At 47.8% G+C, this 21,711-nt stretch overlaps 1 protein-coding gene across 1 annotated transcript in view; it reads left to right on the forward strand.

Annotated features, from left to right (window-relative positions):
* The window catches only part of LOC132816368 (collagen alpha-1(IV) chain-like), a 222,719-nt gene that overhangs the window by 146,662 nt on the left and 54,346 nt on the right, over positions 1–21,711 (forward strand). Inside the window, exons 29-33 of the mRNA XM_060825835.1 lie at positions 9,922–10,019; positions 15,971–16,121; positions 18,072–18,185; positions 19,277–19,444; positions 21,393–21,482. Of these exons, the coding sequence (XP_060681818.1) occupies positions 9,922–10,019; positions 15,971–16,121; positions 18,072–18,185; positions 19,277–19,444; positions 21,393–21,482 (621 nt within the window). The remainder of the gene's footprint in view (positions 1–9,921; positions 10,020–15,970; positions 16,122–18,071; positions 18,186–19,276; positions 19,445–21,392; positions 21,483–21,711) is intronic.

The raw sequence follows: 21,711 nt of genomic DNA on the forward strand, positions 1-21,711 counted from the left end.
TGCACTCACACACAGCTACACCGTTACTGCACCGTAACTACACTCACTCACCGCTACACCGTTACTGGACCGTAAGTACTCTCACTCACTGCTACACCATTACTGCACTGTAACTACACTCACTCACCACTACACTGTTACTGCACCGTAACTGCACACACACCGTTACATCGTTACTGCAGCGTAACTGCACTTACACACCGCTACACCATTACTGCACCGTAACTGTACTCACTCACCGCTACACCATTACTGCACCGTAACTGCACTCACACTCCGCTACATAGTTACAGCACCGTAACTGCACTCACACAACGCTACACCATTACTGCACCGTAACTGCACTCACTCACCACTACACCGTTACTGCACCGTAACTGCACTCACACACCACTACATCGTTACTGCACCGTAACTGCACTCACACACCGCTACACCGTTACTGCACCATAACTGCACTCACACACCGCTACATCGTTACTGCATCGTAACTACACTCACACACCGCTACATCGTTACTGCACCATAACTGCACTCACACACCGCTACACCGTTACTGCACCGTAACTGCACTCACACACCACTACATCGTTACTGCACCGTAACTGCACTCACACACCGCTACACCGTTACTGCACCATAACTGCACTCACACACCGCTACATCGTTACTGCATCGTAACTACACTCACACACCGCTACATCGTTACTGCACCATAACTGCACTCACACACTCCGCTACATAGTTATTGCACCATAACTGCACTCACACACCGCTACACCGTTACTGCACTGTAACTACACTCACACACCGCTACACCGTTACTGCACCATAACTGCACTCACACACCGCTACATCGTTACTGCACCGTAAATGCACTCACACACCGCTACATCGTTACTGCACCGTATCTGCACTCACACACAGCTACACCGTTACTGCACCGTAACTACACTCACACACCGCTACATCGTTACTGCAACGTAACTGCACTCACTCACCGCTACTCCGTTACTGCACCGTAACTACACTCACACACCGCTACACCGTTACTGGACCGTAAGTACTCTCACTCACCGCTACACCGTTACTGCACCGTAACTGCACTCACACACCGCTACACCGTTACTGCACCGTAACTGTACTCACTCACCGCTACACCGTCACTGCACCGTAACTGCACTCACTCACCACTACACCGTTACTGCACCGTAACTGCACTCACTCACCACTACACCGTTACTGCACCGTAACTGTACTCACTCACCGCTACACTGTTACTGCACCGTAACTGCACTCACTCACCACTACACCGTTACTGCACTGTAACTGCACTCACTCACCGCTACATCATTACTGCACCGTAACTGCACTCACACACCGCTATACCGTTACTGCACTGTAACTGCACTCACTCACCGCTACATCGTTACTGCACCGTAACTACACTCACACACCGCTACACCGTTACTGCACTGTAACTGCACTCACTCACCGCTACATCGTTACTGCACCGTAACTGCACTCACACACCGCTACATCGTTACTGCACTGTAACTACACTCACACACCGCTATACCGTTACTGCACTGTAACTGCACTCACTCACCGCTACATCGTTACTGCACTGTAACTACACTCACACACCGCTACACTGTTTCTGCACTGTAACTGCACTCACTCACCGCTACATCGTTACTGCACCGTAACTGCACTCACACACCGCTACACCGTTACAGCACTGTAACTGCACTCACTCACTGCTACATCGTTACTGCACCGTAACTGCACTCACACACCGCTACATCGTTACTGCACTGTAACTACACTCACACACCACTACACCGTTACTGCACTGTAACTGCACTCACACACCACTACACCGTTACTGCAGCGTAACTGCACTCACTCACCGCTACACCGTTACTGCACCGTAACTGCACTCACTCACCGCTATACCGTTACTGCACCGTAACTGCACTCACTCAACGCTACACTGTTACTGCACTGTAACTCCACTCACTCACCACTACATCGTTACTGCACCGTAACTGCACTCACACATCGCTACATCGTTACTGCACCGTAACTGCACTCACACACACCGCTACACTATTACTGCACCGTAACTGCACTCACACACCGCTACACCGTTACTGCACCGTAACTACACTCACTCACCGCTACATCGTTACTGCACTGTAACTCCACTCACACACCACTACACCGTTACTGCACCGTAACTGCACTCACTCACCACTACATCGTTACTGCACCGTAACTACACTCACACACCGCTACACCGTTACTGCACTGTAACTGCACTCACTCACCACTACATCGTTGCTGCACCGTAACTGCACTCACACACCGCTACACCGTTACAGCACTGTAACTGCACTCACACACCGCTACACCGTTACTGCACTCACTCACCGCTACATCGTTACTGCACCGTAACTACACTCACACACCGCTACACCGTTACTGCACTGTAACTGCACTCACTCACCGCTACATCGTTACTGCACCATAACTGCACTCACACTCCACTACACCGTTACTGCACTGTAACTACACTCACACACCGCTACACTGTTACTGCACTGTAACTGCACTCACTCACCACTACATCGTTACTGCACCGTAACTGCACTCACACACCGCTAACACCGTTACAGCACCGTAACTACACTCACACACCGCTACACCGTTACTGCACTGTAACTACACTCACTCACTGCTACACCGTTACTGCACCGTAACTGCACTCACTCACTGCTACACCGTTACTGCACCGTAACTACACTCACTCACTGCTACACCGTTACTGCACTATAACTGCACTCACTCACTGCTACATCGTTACTGAACCATAACTGCACTCACACACCGCTACATCGTTACTGCACCGTAACTGTACTCACTCACCGCTACACCGTTACTGCACCGTAACTGCACTCACTCACCACTACACCGTTACTGCACCGTAACTGTACTCACTCACCACTACACCGTTACTGCACTGTAACTGCACTCACACACCGCTACACTATTACTGCACCGTAACTGCACTCACACACCACTACACCGTTACTGCACTGTAACTGCACTCACACACCGCTATACCGTTACTGCACCGTAACTGCACTCACTCACCACTACACCGTTACTGCACTGTAACTGCACTCACACACCGCTATACCGTTACTGCACTGTAACTGCACTCACTCACCGCTACATCGTTACTGCACCGTAACTACACTCACACACCGCTACACCGTTACTGCACTGTAACTGCACTCACTCACCGCTACATCGTTACTGCACCATAACTGCACTCACACACCGCTACACCGTTACTGCACTGTAACTACACTCACACACCGCTACACTGTTTCTGCACTGTAACTGCACTCACTCACCGCTACATCGTTACTGCACCGTAACTGCACTCACACACCGCTACACCGTTACAGCACTGTAACTGCACTCACGCACTGCTACATCGTTACTGCACCGTAACTGCACTCACGCACTGCTACACCGTTACTGCACCATAACTGCACTCACAAACCGCTACACTGTTACTGCACCGTAACTGCACTCACACACCGCTACATCGTTACTGCACTGTAACTACACTCACACACCACTACACCGTTACTGCACCGTAACTGCACTCACTCACCGCTACACCGTTACTGCACTGTAACTCCACTCACTCACCGCTACACTGTTACTGCACTGTAACTGCACTCACTCACCGCTACACCGTTACTGCACTGTAACTCCACTCACTCACCACTACACCGTTACTGCACTGTAACTACACTCACACACCGCTACACCGTTACTGCACTGTAACTACACTCACACACCGCTACATCGTTACTGCACCGTAACTGCACTCACACACCGCTACACCGTTACTGCACTGTAACTCCACTCACTCACCACTACACCGTTACTGCACTGTAACTACACTCACTCACTGCTACACCGTTACTGCACCGTAACTGCACTCACTCACTGCTACACCGTTACTGCACCGTAACTACACTCACTCACTGCTACACCGTTACTGCACTATAACTGCACTCACTCACTGCTACATCGTTACTGAACCATAACTGCACTCACACACCGCTACATCGTTACTGCACCGTAACTGTACTCACTCACCGCTACACCGTTACTGCACCGTAACTGTACTCACTCACCACTACACCGTTACTGCACTGTAACTGCACTCACACACCGCTATACCGTTACTGCACTGTAACTGCACTCACACACCACTACACCGTTACTGCACTGTAACTGCACTCACACACCGCTATACCGTTACTGCACCGTAACTGCACTCACTCACCACTACACCGTTACTGCACTGTAACTGCACTCACACACCGCTATACCGTTACTGCACTGTAACTGCACTCACTCACCGCTACATCGTTACTGCACCGTAACTACACTCACACACCGCTACACCGTTACTGCACTGTAACTGCACTCACTCACCGCTACATCGTTACTGCACCATAACTGCACTCACACACCGCTACACCGTTACTGCACTGTAACTACACTCACACACCGCTACACTGTTTCTGCACTGTAACTGCACTCACTCACCGCTACATCGTTACTGCACCGTAACTGCACTCACACACCGCTACACCGTTACTGCACTGTAACTGCACTCACGCACTGCTACATCGTTACTGCACCGTAACTGCACTCACGCACTGCTACACCGTTACTGCACCATAACTGCACTCACAAACCGCTACACTGTTACTGCACCGTAACTGCACTCACACACCGCTACATCGTTACTGCACTGTAACTACACTCACACACCACTACACCGTTACTGCACCGTAACTGCACTCACTCACCGCTACACCGTTACTGCACTGTAACTCCACTCACTCACCGCTACACTGTTACTGCACTGTAACTGCACTCACACACCACTACACCGTTACTGCACCGTAACTGCACTCACTCACCGCTACACCGTTACTGCACTGTAACTCCACTCACTCACCACTACACCGTTACTGCACTGTAACTACACTCACACACCGCTACATCGTTACTGCACCGTAACTGCACTCACACACCGCTACACCGTTACAGCACTGTAACTGCACTCACGCACTGCTACACCGTTACTGCACTATAACTGCACTCACTCACTGCTACATCGTTACTGCACTGTAACTACACTCACACACCACTACACCGTTACTGCACCGTAACTGCACTCACACACCGCTACATCGTTACTGCACTGTAACTACACTCACACACCACTACACCGTTACTGCACCGTAACTGCACTCACTCAACGCTACACTGTTACTGCACTGTAACTCCACTCACTCACCACTACATCGTTACTGCACCGTAACTGCACTCACACATCGCTACATCGTTACTGCACCGTAACTGCACTCACACACACCGCTACACTATTACTGCACCGTAACTGCACTCACACACCGCTACACCGTTACTGCACCGTAACTACACTCACTCACCGCTACATCGTTACTGCACTGTAACTCCACTCACACACCACTACACCGTTACTGCACCGTAACTGCACTCATTCACCACTACATCGTTACTGCACCGTAACTACACTCACACACCGCTACACCGTTACTGCACTGTAACTGCACTCACTCACCACTACATCGTTACTGCACCGTAACTGCACTCACACACCGCTACACCGTTACAGCACTGTAACTGCACTCACACACCGCTACACCGTTACTGCACTCACTCACCGCTACATCGTTACTGCACCATAACTGCACTCACACTCCACTACACCGTTACTGCACTGTAACTACACTCACACACCGCTACACTGTTACTGCACTGTAACTGCACTCACTCACCACTACATCGTTACTGCACCGTAACTGCACTCACACACCGCTAACACCGTTACAGCACTGTAACTGCACTCACGCACTGCTACACCGTTACTGCACTATAACTGCACTCACTCACTGCTACATCGTTACTGAACCATAACTGCACTCACACACCGCTACACCGTTACTGCACTATAACTGCACTCACTCACTGCTACATCGTTACTGCACCGTAACTGCACTCACACACCGCTACATCGCTACTGCACTGTAACTACACTCACACACCGCTACACCGTTACTGCACCGTAACTGCACTCACTCACCGCTACATCGTTACTGCACCGTAACTGCACTCACACACACCGCTACACTATTACTGCACCGTAACTGCACTCACACACCGCTACACCGTTACTGCACCGTAACTGCACTCACACACCGCTACACCGTTACTGCACTGTAACTGCACTCACTCACCGCTACATCGTTACTGCACCGTAACTACACTCACACACCGCTACACTGTTACTGCACTGCAACTGCACTCACTCACTGCTACATCGTTACTGCATCGTAAATGCACTCACACACCGCTACACCGTTACTGCACCGTAACTGCACTCACGCACTGCTACACCGTTACTGCACTATAACTGCACTCACACACCGCTACACCGTTACTGCACCGTAACTACACTCACTCACCGCTACATCGTTACTGCACTGTAACTCCACTCACACACCACTACACCGTTACTGCACCGTAACTGCACTCACTCACCACTACATCGTTACTGCACCGTAACTACACTCACACACCGCTACACCGTTACTGCACTGTAACTGCACTCACTCACCACTACATCGTTACTGCACCGTAACTGCACTCACACACCGCTACACCGTTACAGCACTGTAACTGCACTCACACACCGCTACACCGTTACTGCACTCACTCACCGCTACATCGTTACTGCACCGTAACTACACTCACACACCGCTACACCGTTACTGCACTGTAACTGCACTCACTCACCGCTACATCGTTACTGCACCATAACTGCACTCACACTCCACTACACCGTTACTGCACTGTAACTACACTCACACACCGCTACACTGTTACTGCACTGTAACTGCACTCACTCACCACTACATCGTTACTGCACCGTAACTGCACTCACACACCGCTAACACCGTTACAGCACTGTAACTGCACTCACGCACTGCTACACCGTTACTGCACTATAACTGCACTCACTCACTGCTACATCGTTACTGAACCATAACTGCACTCACACACCGCTACACCGTTACTGCACCGTAACTGCACTCACACACCGCTACATCGCTACTGCACTGTAACTACACTCACACACCACTACACCGTTACTGCACCGCAACTGCACTCACTCACCGCTACACCGTTACTGCATTGTAACTCCACTCACTCACCACTACATCGTTACTGCACCGTAACTGCACTCACACACCGCTACATCGTTACTGCACCGTAACTGCACTCACACACCGCTACATCGTTACTGCACCGTAACTGCACTCACACACACCGCTACACTATTACTGCACCGTAACTGCACTCACACACCGCTACACCGTTACTGCACTGTAACTGCACTCACTCACCGCTACATCGTTACTGCACCGTAACTACACTCACACACCGCTACACTGTTACTGCACTGTAACTGCACTCACACACCGCTACACTGTTACTGCACTGCAACTGCACTCACTCACTGCTACATCGTTACTGCATCGTAAATGCACTCACACACCGCTACACCGTTACTGCACCGTAACTGCACTCACGCACTGCTACACCGTTACTGCACTATAACTGCACTCACACACCGCTACACCGTTACTGCACCGTAACTGCACTCACTCACCGCTACACCGTTACTGCACTCACACACCACAGTAGCAGCAGTGTGTGCCGTCTACAGGAAGCACTGCCGAAATTCACCGAACATCCTCCAACAGCACCTTTCAAACCCACGACCACTTCCATCTGGTGAGATGAGGGCAGTACATACATGAGAACATCACCCCCTGCTATCTTCCCCTCCAAGCCACTCACCATCCTGACTTGGTTACATCACCATTCCTTCACTGTCACTGCACATCAACCTGCAGCATGTTGATTGCAGTTGTTCACAAAGGCAGCTCATCATCACCCTCTCGAGGAGTAACTAGGTACAGGCAATGTGTGCTGGCCAGCCAGCAACACCCACATCCCCTGAGTGAATGAAAAAATAACTTTGCCAAAGCCACCGTCCAGCCTTAAGATTGTCTAAGCATCGCTGACCTTTTGATCCATCCAGGATTTAGATTAGAGTGGTGCTGGAAAAGCACAGCAGGTCAGGCAACATCCGAGGAGCAGGAAAATCAATGTTTCGGGCAAAAGCCCTTTCTCAGGAATGAGGCTGGGAGCCTTGGCGGCAGAGAGATAAATGGGAGGGTGGGGTGGGGCTGGGGAGAAGGTAGCATAGAGTACAATAGGTGAATGGGGCTGGGAATTAACGTGATAGGTCAGAGAGGAGGGTCGAGTAGAGAGGTGGAAAGGAAGATAGGCAGGTAGGACAGGTCAAGGGGACGGTGCTGAGCTGGAAGGTTGGAGCTGGGGTGAGGTGGGGGAGGGGGAAATGAGGAAACTGGTGAAGTCCACGTTAATGCGCTGGGGTCGAAGTGTTCCGAGGCGGAAGATGAGGCGTTCTTCCTCCAGGCGTCTGGTGATGAGGGAGCGGCGGTGAAGGAGGCTCAGGACCTGCATGTCCTCGGCAGAGTGGGAGAGGGAGTTGAAATGTTGGGCCACAGGGCGGTGTGGTTGATTGGTGCGGGTGTCCCGGAGGTGTTTCCTAAAGGGCTCTGCTAGGAGGCGCCCAGTCTCCCCAATGTAGAGGAGACTGCATCGGAAGCAACAGATACAATAAATGATATTGGTGGATGTGCAGGTAAAACTTTGATGGATTTGGAAGGCTCCTTTGGGGCCTTGGATGGAGGTGTGGGAGGAGGTGTGGGCACAGGTTTTACAGTTCCTGCCGTGGCAGGGGAAAGTGCCAGGATGGGAGGGTGGGTTGTAGGGGGGCGTGGACCTGACCAGGTAGTCACGGAGGGAACGGTCTTTGCAGAAGGCGGTAAGGGGTGGGGAGGGAAATATATCCCTGGTGGTGGGGTCTTTTTGGAGGTGGTGGAAATGTCGGTGGACAATATGGTTTATGCGAAGGTTGGTAGGGTGGAAGGTGAGCACCAGGGGCGTTCTGTCCTTGTTACGGTTGGAGGGGTGGGGTCTGAGGGCAGAGGGGCAGGATGTGGACGAGATGTGATGGAGGGCATCTTTAACCATGTGGGAAGGATAATTGTGGTCTCTAAAGAAGGAGGCCATCTGGTGTGTTCAGTGGTTGAACTGTTCCTCCTGGGAGTAGACATGGCAGATGCAAAGGAATTGGGAATATGGGATGACAGTTTTGCAGGAGGTAGGGTGGGAAGAGGTGTAATCCAGGTATCTGTTGGGAGTCAGTTGGTTTGTAAAAAAATCCATTCAGCCTTAGTCAGATTGTCTCTTCAATATAGCAAATATTCATAATTATGTTTTAATCTTGTTCCTACATCCCTCCTTACACCTCTTCCTTCATACCTATCTGTACTCCAGTTCAAATGTTGACACCATTCCTGCCTCAGCTACTAACTCTGGGAGAGAATTCCACACCCCAATGCTCTCACTGCAAAAGAGCCCCTCACTTGCTTAAAAACCTCTGATGTCTAATCTTAGATCAATGGTTCCTCATTCATGAATCCCAAACCTGGGAACAGCCAACTTCCATTTACCCTGTTGCAATCTATGGTCACTTCATGATCTTTTCTGTCACAAGGATCTGAATTCTTCACAATGTCTGCCACACTGCCTCCCTCTCAGGATACTGCGTCGATGGTTTGAAGGAGTCTGGGAAAGGTGGTCAGCCATTCACGTTCCAACCTTTCTGTTTAACAGGTTCACCAGGAATTCAAGGACCACCAGGCCTTCCTGGTCTTTCAGGACGTCCAGGGAATGATGGCATTCCAGGCCAGCTGGGACCCCCAGGGGCAAAGGTCAGTGATGAAACCCTCGAATTGGATATTGAATGCTGTTTCTCAGAACTCTGTATTGGCTTTGTTTGATCATGGCATCATCATATCATAGACACAGAGTATACACCAACAGCATCCCCCCCCAGATCCTACCCTATCCCTTGACCCTGCATTTCCCATGGTCAGTCCACCTAGCCTGCACATCCCTGGTCACTGGCAATTTAGCATGGCCACTCCATCTAGCCAGCACATCCTTGGATTGTGGGAGGAAACCAGAGTGCCTGGAGGAAACCCATACAAACACGGGGAGAATGTGCAAACTCCACATAGACAGTTGCCCAAGGCTGGAATCGAACCTATGTCCCTGGTGCTAACCACTGAGCCACCATGCCGCCCAGTCTTTATTAATGACCTGAATTGGGGAATCCTAAGTTTACAGATGGCACTAAACTCTAATATGTAGATATTAGTGGGGAGATGGCAATGGATTTCAAATCATCATCGATATTCTGCTGAAATCAGCAGGAACCTGTCAGATAAAATTTAACACTGGGATCTTTGTCGTGATCATTTTTGTAGGAAGACTGGGGAAAGACATTGTGAACTAAATGAGCCATGAATAGCCTGGGGACAGGGACCAGGAGACCTAGGAAATCACGTATATCAATCCTTAATGGTAGAGTGCAAGTTGAAAAGATGGTAAAGAAAACAGCATTCCCGACTATGAATAAAGTACAAAATCAGAAGTTATGCCAAACTGTTACAAACATTAGGTTCATCCCCAGCTCCTGAAAAGTAGCCAGTTCTGGCCATCAGACTTTAGAAAGATTGTCAAGAGTTTTGTAGAGGGTGTAGAGGAGATTTACAAGGAGGGTACCAGGAAGGATGGAAGATAAGGCCACCTGAACCTGTCACCTTAATACAGGGAGTGGAGATAAAGGAGGTAGTGCTGACAAATCCACCTAATGTTTCTGTGAACTCAATGGGGAATCATGATCCACAGTTAGGGAAGCACCCTTGTACCTGAAACACCCCCCTCTTAAACACTAACCATAGCAACATTATCACCATGGCAGTGCAATGGGGAACTGGAGGACACAGCTTTAGGGTGATAAGGAAAAGAACGAGAAGGAATGTGAGGAGAAATCTTTTACAGTGAGTTAATGTGACCTGGTTAAAAATCAAACACCAGCTCATAGTCTTCCAAATAAACTTGTCTTTTTCTACTGTATGGAAACAGGCCCTTTGGTCCAACCAGTCCACACCGACCCTCCGAAGAGTAACCCACCCACACCCATTCCCCTACCCTTTATTTACCCCTAACTAATACACCTAACACTATGGGCAATTTAGCATGGCCAATTCACCTAACCTGCACATCTTTGAACTGTGGGAGGAAACCGAAACACCCGGAGGAAACCCACGCAGACACAGACAATAGACAATAGGTGCAGGAGTAGGCCATTCTGCCCTTTGAGCCTGCACCACCATTCAATATGATCATGGCTAATCATCCTTAATCAGTATCCTGTTCCTGCCTTATCTCTATAACCCTTGATTCCACTATCCTTGAGAGCTCTAACCAACTCTTTCTTAAATGAATCCAGAGAATGGGCCTCCACTGCCCTCTGGGGCAGAGCATTCCACACAGCCACCACTCTCTGGGTGAAGAAGTTTCTCCTCATCTCTGTCCTAAATGGTCTACCATTTTTAAGCTGTGTCCTCTGGTTCGGCACTCACCCATCAGCGGAAACATGTTTCCTGCCTCCAGAGTGTCCAATCCTTTAATAATCTTATATGTCTCCATCATTTCCCCTCTCAATCTTCTAAACTCAAGGGTATACAAGCCCAGTCACTCCAGTCTTTCAGTGTAAAGTAATCCTGCCATTCCAGGAATTGACCTCGTGAACCTACGCTGCACTCCCTCAATAGCCAGAATAGCTTTCCTCAAATTTGGAGACCAGAACTGTACACAGTATTCCAGGTATGGTCTCACCAGGACCCTGTACAGCTGCAGAAGAACCTCTTTGCTTCTATACTCAATCCCTCTTGTTATGAAGGCCAGCATGCTATTAACTTTCTTCACTACCTGCTGTACCTGCATGCTTACCTTCATTGACTGGTGTACAAGAACACCCAGTTCTCTCTGTACTGCCCCTTTACCTAAATTAATTCCATTTAGGTAGTAATCTGCCTTCCTGTTCTTGCCACCAAAGTGGATAACCACACATTAAACTGCATCTGCCATGCATCTGACCACTCACCTAACTTGTCCAGGTCACCCTGTATTCTCCTAACATCCTCATCACATTTCATCCTGCCACCCAGCTTAGTATCATCAGCAAATTTGCTAATGTTACTATTAATACCATTTTCTATATCATTAATATATATTGTAAAAAGCTGCGGTCCCAGCACTCATCCCTGTGGTACCCCATGTCACCTGCCATTCCGAAAGGGAGTTGTTTATCACTACTCTTTGTTTCCTATCAGCCAACCAACTTTCAATCCAAGTTAGTACTTTGCCCCCAATACCATGCACCCTAATTTTGCTCACTAACCTCCTATGTGGGACTTTATCAAAAGCTTTCTGAAAGTCCAGGTACACTACATCTACTGGATCTTCCTCGTCCATCTTCAGAGTTACGTCTTCAAAAAATTCCAGAAGATTAGTCAAGCATGATTTCCCCTTCATAAATCCATGCTGACACTCACCTATCCTGTTACTACTATCCAGATGTGTCGTAATTTCATCCTTTATAATAGACTCCAGCATCTTTCCCACCACTGAGGTCAGACTAACTGATCTATAATTTCCTGCTTTCTCTCTCCCACCTTTCTTAAAAAGTGGTATAACATTAGCCACCCTCCAATCTGCAGGAACTGATCCTGAATCTATCGAACTCTGGAAAATAATCATCAACGCATCCATGATTTCTCGAGCCACCTCCTTCAGTACCCTGGGATGTAGACCATCAGGCCCCGGGGACTTATTAGCCTTCAGACCTCACACCAATACCTGGCAAATACCTGGTCTCTCCAACACCAATACCTGGCAAATAGAAATTCCCTTCAGCTCAGGTCCTTCAGCCACTGTTACCTCAGGGAGATTGCTTGGGTCTTCCCCAGTGAACACAGACCTGAAGTACCAATTCAATTCTTGTGCCATTTCTTTATTCCCCATAATATATTCCCCTGTTTCTGTCTTCAAAGGCCCAATTTTAGACACAGGGAGAATGTGCAAACTCCACATGGTTACCCAAGGCAGGAATTGAACCTGGGTCCCTGAGAGGCAGCAGTGCTAACCACTGAGCCACCGTGCCGCCTTGTTGGACCATAACCTGATGTTGTGTGACTTTTAACTTTCTGGATTAGTGATGCTGGAAAAGCACAGCAGTTCAGGCAGCATCTGAGGAGCAGGAAAATTGACGTTTTGGGCAAAAGCCCTTCATCAGGAATAGAGGCAGAGTGCTTACAGGGTGGAGAGATAACTGAAAGGAGGGTGGGGATGGGGAGAAAGTAGCATAGAGTATAATAAGTGAATGGAGGTGGGGGTGGGGATGGAGGTGATAGGTCAGAGAGTAGGGTAGGGGAAGGTAGCAAAGAGCTGAAAATGTGTTGCTGGTTAAAGCACAGCTGGTTAGGCAGCAAGCAAGGAATAGGAAATTCGACGTTTCGGGCATAAGCCCTTCATCAGGATCTCCAGTGATCTCCAGCATCTGCAGACCTCATTTTCTACCCGAAGGTAGCAAAGAGGACAATGCGTGAATGGGGAGTGGGGATGGAGGTGATAGGTCAGAGAGGAGGGTGGAGTGGATAGATGGAAAGGACGATAGGCAGGTAGGCTGGTTTAAAGGTGGTCCGAAGTCCGTGTGGGATGAGTTGGTTACGGAGGCAGACACTGAGGAAGCAAATGTGGCTGTGGTAGCGAGTCTGTTTCAGGACATTCTGCACCTCCACATCATTATTTCGACCTGAAATGTGTTCTCTGAAGTGGCAGGTGGAGGTAGACTCAATGGCAACTTCCAAAAGACAAACAGCTGACCCTGAAGATAGCAAGCCCGCTATTTGAAGGGAGATTGGGCCTGTATTCACTCAAGTTTAGAAAGATCAGAGGGGATCTGATTGAAGCATAAAATTCTGACAGAGATCTTCGGAACAAATGCAGGGAGGATGTTTCCCCTGGAGACTGGAACAAAGGATTACAATCTCAGGATACAGGGTAGGCCTTTTAGGACTGAGGTGAGGAAACATTTCTCCACCCAGAGAGTGGTCAATCTGTGCAATTCGCCATCCAGGAGGGTTGTGAAAGCTGGGTCACTGAGTATATTCAACAAAAAGATTGATAAAGGGGTATGGAGAGAAAGCGAGAATGTGGTGTGAAGATAGAGGATGAGCTACTTTCATATTGAATGGTGGAGCGTACTTGAAGGACCTCTTAAATTTCCAATCTAACATTGATCTTGCTTTCTGTACATCTGCTTTGAGCAGTCACGTTGTATTCCCCACTCTGTTCAATCACCCTGTGATCTTGTGACCTTGTATGGTATGATCTGCTGTACTGCATGTGAAACAAAACTTTTCACTGTACCTTGGTGCATGTGACAATAATAAATCAAATCAAATCCTGCACAAACCCAAAGACGCTGTAAATCAGAACCAGAAACAGAAGTTGCTGGAAAAGCTCAGCAGGTCTGGCAGCATTTGTGAAGAGAAATCAGAATTAATGTTGCAGGAGGTCCGGTGACCCTTCCTCAGCACTGATGCTAGCTAGGAAAATGTCAATTTGTGTGCAGAAGATAGGGTGGGGGAAAGGTGTAAGGAGGAAATGATAGGTGGGGATAGAACCCATAGAGAATAGTTGGACAGACAAAGGAGCTAATTACAATCTGGTTTGGAGGGTGAGTAGCTGTTAATGGAGACTGTTAGTGACTAACAACAAGTAGCGTGTAATGGCAGACTGTGTGATAACAAGGAGAAAGTGAGGTCTGCAGATGCTAGAGATCAGAGCTGAAAATGTGTTGCTGAAAAAGCACAGCAGGTCAGGCAGCATCCAGGGAACAGGAGATTTGACGTTTCGGGCATAAACCCTTCTTCAGGAATCTTCATAAAAATTCCTGAAGAAGGGCTTATGCCCGAAACGTCGAATCTCCTGTTCCGTGTGTGATAACAAGGCCTAGTGTGTGGGGTAGGAGGCTAGGACATGGGGGTGGGGGGCGTGGTTCTGAAATCATTGAGCTCAATATTGAGTCCAAAGGACTGCAGGGTCCTCAAGTGGCAAATGAGATGCTGTTCTTCCAGCCTGTGCTGAGCCTCGCTGGAACACTGCAACAAGCCTGAGACAGAGACGATGGCCAGGGACCAGGGTGGGGTGTTAAAGTGGCAGGTAACGGGAAGCTCAGGATCATTTTTGCGGGCAGAATGTAGGTGTTTTGTGAAGCAGTCACTCAGTCTACGCTTCATTTCCCCAGTGTAGAGGAAACCATATTGTGAGCAGCGAATGCAGTAGACTGGATTGTAGGAAGGAGAAGGTGTGGGCTGCAGATGCTGGAGGTCAGAGTGGAGAGTGTGGTGCTGGAAAAGCGCAGCCAGTCAGGCAGCATCCGAGGAGCAGGAGAATCGACATTCCGGGCATAAGCCCTTCATCAGGAATCAAATCAAATCCTGTAAAAACTTTAAAAAAACGCAGATGCTGTAAATCAGAAACAAAAACAGAAGTTGCTGGAAAAGCTCAGCAGGTCTGGCAGCATCTGTGAAGAGAAATCAGAGTTAATGTTTCAGGTCCAGTGATCCCGATTTTGGGAAGTGCAGGTAAATCAAATCCCATACTTCATCGCTATGTTTCAATGTTGCACATGAAGTGGAATGTATTCAGAACCCAGTGGACAAGGGGTAGACTTGAAGGACCTACATGGGGTTGCTGAGTTGTAAGATGCTGTCATTTTAACCAACCTCTTATCTGTTGAATTCAGGGCCAGCCAGGAGTGGGACTGCCGGGCCCCCGAGGATTTCCAGGTGTCCCAGGACTCGATGGAGTTCAAGGAGGTAAAGGTGACCCAGGAATCCCTGGAATACCAGGAGCACCGGGAAACCCTGGATTACCTGGCCTCACAGGTGATAAAGGTGAGGAACAGATCCAAGGAAAGGTGCATGAAATGAACTTCAAATGTATCTGTAAAGAGAGAGCTTAAGAGGCAATGAGAATTCTGTTCCTCGAGTTCTTTTCAAAAGCACTTCATGAATGACAAGGTAACTCCTTAAGTTACAACTTGTGGTCAGTGCTGTAATGGAGGAAACTGTTAGTCTCAGTTAATTAGCTAGTTAATTAGTTGTTTAGATGACAATGTGCCAATAGAGGATGAGACCTCACCACCTGTATTTTATGTCTGTTTATGCTACACATTAAACACCAATCTCAATCAAGACATCGCCACTGACTTCCCAATAACCACCACAGATGTGAGTGACACTATGGGTCATCAAATCTCATTCAAGCTTTATAAAAGATAATAATTCTGCACTTTTAATGACACAGCTTTGGAACTCCCTCAAAAGCAGCTGGTTTGAGCATCGGCTGCTCACATTCGGGTGTTCTCACTTGCTTCCCTGTGTTAACACACCCACTGGTTACAGGAGACTGCACTCCAGCACTTCATCCCAGGCCCAGCTCAAGCTTTTCACAACCATGGGGGCTTCACCGACTCAGCCACGGCCCTGGGTTTGTTGGCCTGCCTTTAATCTGGCTCCGACGCACATAGAAAAAACTGTTTGTGAGTCTCCTTCACCCTTGCTCACAGCTGCACTGAGCTATTAAAGATTTCCTCCAAACCCCTACAGCTTCCACAAAGCTTTCTGAGCCCTAACTCTGAAACTAATAGTACCTACCAACTCCTAGACCTCCTCTGGTTTCTGATTGAACATAGCTATCCAACTGCTCTTAGCATCTCACCAATCCAAAATGTTACTGTTCATTGTGCCTCCACCGATGCCTCAAAACTCTGTCTGATGTCTGATTGTACACAGCCAACTCACCACTTCTGTAGCTCTCTTCATCACGGGAGCCTCCTTCTGTCTTTATCAATCTTCCAGCTCCAAATAAGTCTGAGGAGAAAGTGAGCCTTGCAGATGCTGGAGATCAGGGTCGAGAGTGCGGTTTTGGAAAAGCACAGCAAGTTAGGCAGCATCAAAGGAGCAGGAAAATTGACGTTTTGGGCAAAAGCCCTTCCTCAGGAATGAGCAAGGGCTTTTGCCCGAAACATGGATTCTCAGGCTCCTCGGATGCTGCCTGACCTGCTGTGCTTTTCCAGCACCACACTCTCGACTCCAAATAGGTATGACCCTCACACAGCTCTTCAGTGACCCTTGAACTGTTTCGAGTGGCCTATTGACAACATTGCAAATGGCCCTTCCCCTATTGCCAGGCAAAATGAAACATAACTAATATTGTGGGACTTACTAATGGAGCTATCTCATGGAACGTTCTCTTCCCTGAACGTCATCAAGTGCTTGCCTGAAACTGAATGATCTAAATGTTCACACGGCCAAACATCCCACTCAAGTTCCTTTGCGTCTGACCAATGAGGTGGCCAGAGTTTCTGTTGTTTTGATGGGTGATTTCGGGCATGGATAGGATAAATAGACAAGGTCTTTCCCCTGGGGTTGGGGAGTCCAGAATTAGAGGGCATAGATTTAGAGTGAGAGGGGCAATATATAAAAGAGACCGAAGGGGCAACTTTTTCACACAGAGGGTGGTACATGTATGGAATGAGCTGCCAGAGGAAGTGGTGGAGGCTGGTACAATTACATCACTTAATAGGCATCTGGCTGGGTATATGAATAGGAAGGGTTTAGAGGGATGTGGGTCAAGTGCTGGCAAAATAGGTCTAGGTTGGGTTGGGATATCTGGTCGGCATGAACTAGTTGGATGAGGGATCTATTTTCGTGCTGTGAGCCTCTATGATTCTATGACTGCATGGGGAAAGTAGATTTTGATATTCACCGTCACCAGCTTGAGAATTAACCATGGAGCTTTAAATAGTCTGGATACCCATTTGTTCTTTATTGTTCTTTCAGGCAGAACCGGTCCAACGGGACCACTGGGCCCTCCTGGACTTCCAGGCCCAGCAGGAATTGGGCCACCAGGTCAGCAGGGCAAGCCAGGACCTCAGGGACCACCAGGCCTCCCAGGTACCTCCTAGCTGAAGGGAACATCATTGGTATGGAATGGTTCATGACTATAGGATGGCCCAAAGGACTTCATAGCCAATGCAATGCTTTCAAAATGCAGTCACTGTTGGAATGTAGGAAATGCAGCAGCAAGATCCCACAAACAGCAATATTATAACAAACAGGCTGCTTGCATTTAGTGATTGTTTTTAAAAGATAACAATTCATGGGATGTGGGCTGGATCAACATTTGTTGTGCATCACTAATCACCCTGGAAAGATGGTGGTGAGCTGCCTTCTTAAACAAGCAGCTGTCCTTGTTGTGTAGATGCATCCCGAATGCTGTTAGGAAGGTAATTCCAGGATTTTGACCATCGCGGCAGTATATTTGCAATCAGGGTGATGGGTGGTCAGGAGGGGGAGCTTGCATCTGGTGGTGTCACTGTATATCTCTATCCTTCACCTTCCCAGGTGGCAGAGCTCACTGTTTTGAATGATGCTGTTAAAGGAGCCTTGCTGCGGTGTCTTTTATAAATTGTACTCAGGGCTGCCAGTGTACGTCAGCGCTGTAGGGAAAGATAGGTGAAAGCGGTTGGTATGATAAAATCAAGCAGGCTGCTTTGGCCTTGATAGCTTTGAACTTCTTGAGTGTTGTTGGAGCTGCACCTATCCAGGCAAGTGGGGAATATTCCATCATACTCCTGACTTGTGCCTTGTAGATGGTGGGAGGCTTTGGCGGGGGTCAGGGGTTAGTTACTCCCTGCAGTACCCCTAGCGTCTGTCATGTTCCTGTAGCCACTCTATTGATATGGTTGGGCCAGTTCGGTTTCTGGTCATTGGTAACCCCATGATGCAGATAGTGGCATTCAGCAAAGGTGATGATGCTACTGTAAGTTGAGAATTATTAGGTCCTCTCTACCTGGCACTTGTATAGTTCAAACATTAATTGCCATTTTTTCAGCCCAAGTTTGTATGCAGAATGGAGACAGGCCATTCAGCCCATCTAGTCCACACTGACCCTCCAGAGAGCATTCCACCTAGACCTGAATGCCACAAAATGTCGGTCACCAATTAAGTGTTTAAATATGTGACAATTTATTTTTATAATGCAGGATTCCAAGGATTGCCAGGCACGAAGGGTGATCCTGGCTTTCCAGGTCTAGACATCCCAGGTCCACAGGGGGAGAAGGGGAATCAGGGAGCAAAAGGTCTTCCTGGCTCTCCAGGTTTTTCAGGGCAAATTGGGCCCCCAGGAAAAGATGGCCCTCCGGGATTTCAAGGTAAGCTAGCAATTGCAGAACTATTACTGTGGTCAATTTTTCAGACCTATTTATGGGAAGCTCTTAGCAAGGCCAATTTGAAATCATAGACAGAACCATTCCGTCCTCTGTTCCTCTGCTGGAACTTTAAAAGAGTGATTTAATTAGCCCCGGTCACCCTGCTTCCATACATTTCAAATATCTATCCAATTTCTCTTTGAAAGTTGTTGTTGTATCTAGTTTCAGGTTGATGTTTCAGATCACCACAACTCACTACTTAGACCAAAAGTTTCTTGAACTTCCATCCTGATTCTTTAAGCAATTTTCAAAACCTGTATCTACGAGTTAATTAGAAACAATTTCTCCCCATCTAGCTTATAAAACACTTTTACCTCAGGTGGTGCCATCAGAGATGTCATTGTAAAACTTTTCACTGTCCCCCTGTACTTCAGTACACATGACAATAAAGGGTATTCTATTCTATTCTGTGAAATCACCTCTCAACCTTATTGCTCCATGGAAAACAATTCCCAGTTCTGCAGCCTTTCCAAGGAATTGGCTCCATTCTTATCCTTGGCTCCGTTCCCCACCCCTCTCCAAGTTTTTGACATCCTTTTAAACATGTGGTGGCCAGAATTGGATAGAATACTTCATTTGAAATGTAACTAGTACTTTATAAAGATTTTAGCATAACTTCCTTGTTTTTTTTATACCCTATGCCATTATTTATAAATTCTATGCTTTTTGACAGCCATCTCAACCTGTTCTGTGTGTGTAAATTGTGGGCCGTTGTTCCTGCAGCCTATTTTATACCATTTAGTTCATGCTGCCTCTCTTTTTCCTTCCTTCCAAACTTACCAACTCTGATCAAAGCTCCAGTGGAGTTATGTACCAACAGCTCACCACTAACAGCTATGAAATGGAAGAACTCCATAAAGACAATCGCAGGGATCAAAACAAACCAATCCCTTCTCTTTGAGACCAGACAAGTTGGATATTTGCAGTAATTTATCATTACTTATAATGGATAGGCAGAGTTATAGAAACAGGGTAAATATAACAAGACTGCCACCTACCTGAGGAGTGGAAGCTAGCAAAGTGAAGCATTTCAAGACTTATTTGTAATGCGCTGATTTCTCAGTTATAGAGTCATAGAGATGTAGATCATGTAAACAGACCAACCCATCCATGCCAACCAGATATCCCAACCCAATCTAGTGCCACCTGCCAGCACCCAGCCCACATCCCTCCAAACCCTTCCTATTCATATACCCATCCAAATGCCTCTTAAATGTTACAATTGTACCAGCCTCCACCACATACTCTGGCAGCTCATTCCATACACATACCACCCTTTGTGTGAAAACGTTGCCCCTTGGGTCTGTTTTATATCTTTTCCCTCTCAACCTAAACCTATGTCCTCTAGATCTGGACTCCCAGACCCCAGGGAAAAGATTTTGTCTATTTATCCTATCCATGCCCCTCATAATTTTGCAGTTTCACAATGTTGCATGTGTTTCACATGTAGTGTGAGTCTGAGATGATTCTGAAACAAAGCAGTCTCAATCGATACCAATCCGGACTCAGACTGGACTCTGTTCCCAGATCGGGGAGAATGTGCGGACTGCAGATGCTGGAGATCAGAGTCAAAAAGTGTGGTGCTGGAAAAGCACAGCAGGTCAAGCAACATCTGAGTCGCAGGAGAGTCGATGTATTTAGCATAAGCTCTTCATCAGAACATTCAGGGCTTATGCTTGAAACATTGACGCTTCTGCTCCTCAGATGCTGCCTGACCGGCTGCGCTTTTCCAGCATCACAATTTTTGATTCTGTTCCCAGATTGGTGCGAAATTAGACTGTTTTATCCTAATACTCAGCCTACACCCAGCTACTGTGTGCCTGTGACCATCAGTGTTGGATTTCATTCTGATTCCAAGTTCTCAAATTCTTACCAAATTCTGTCATTATAGGTCCCAAAGGAGAAATGGGGGTCATGGGTACACCAGGAAGCCAAGGATTACCGGGATCTCCAGGAAATGTGGGACTTCCTGGTCTGAAAGGTCAGTGCATGCATTTTATTCCAAATTTGTTTTTGATTGATATCATGACAGCTGGAAGTATTTTACATCTTGTGATATTTTGGGAGTTTGCATTTGGTAATGTGTGGTTGTGTTACTGGAAACACTTGATGATTCGACATAAAAGAAAGAGTTGGCATTTAAGTAGCACCTATTGGACATCGCAGAAACTTTGTGGAGATGGCAAGGGAGAGGAACGTCATTGTAATAT

Source organism: Hemiscyllium ocellatum, chromosome 6 (genome assembly GCF_020745735.1).
Source record: "Hemiscyllium ocellatum isolate sHemOce1 chromosome 6, sHemOce1.pat.X.cur, whole genome shotgun sequence".
Classification (NCBI taxonomy): domain Eukaryota; kingdom Metazoa; phylum Chordata; class Chondrichthyes; order Orectolobiformes; family Hemiscylliidae; genus Hemiscyllium; species Hemiscyllium ocellatum.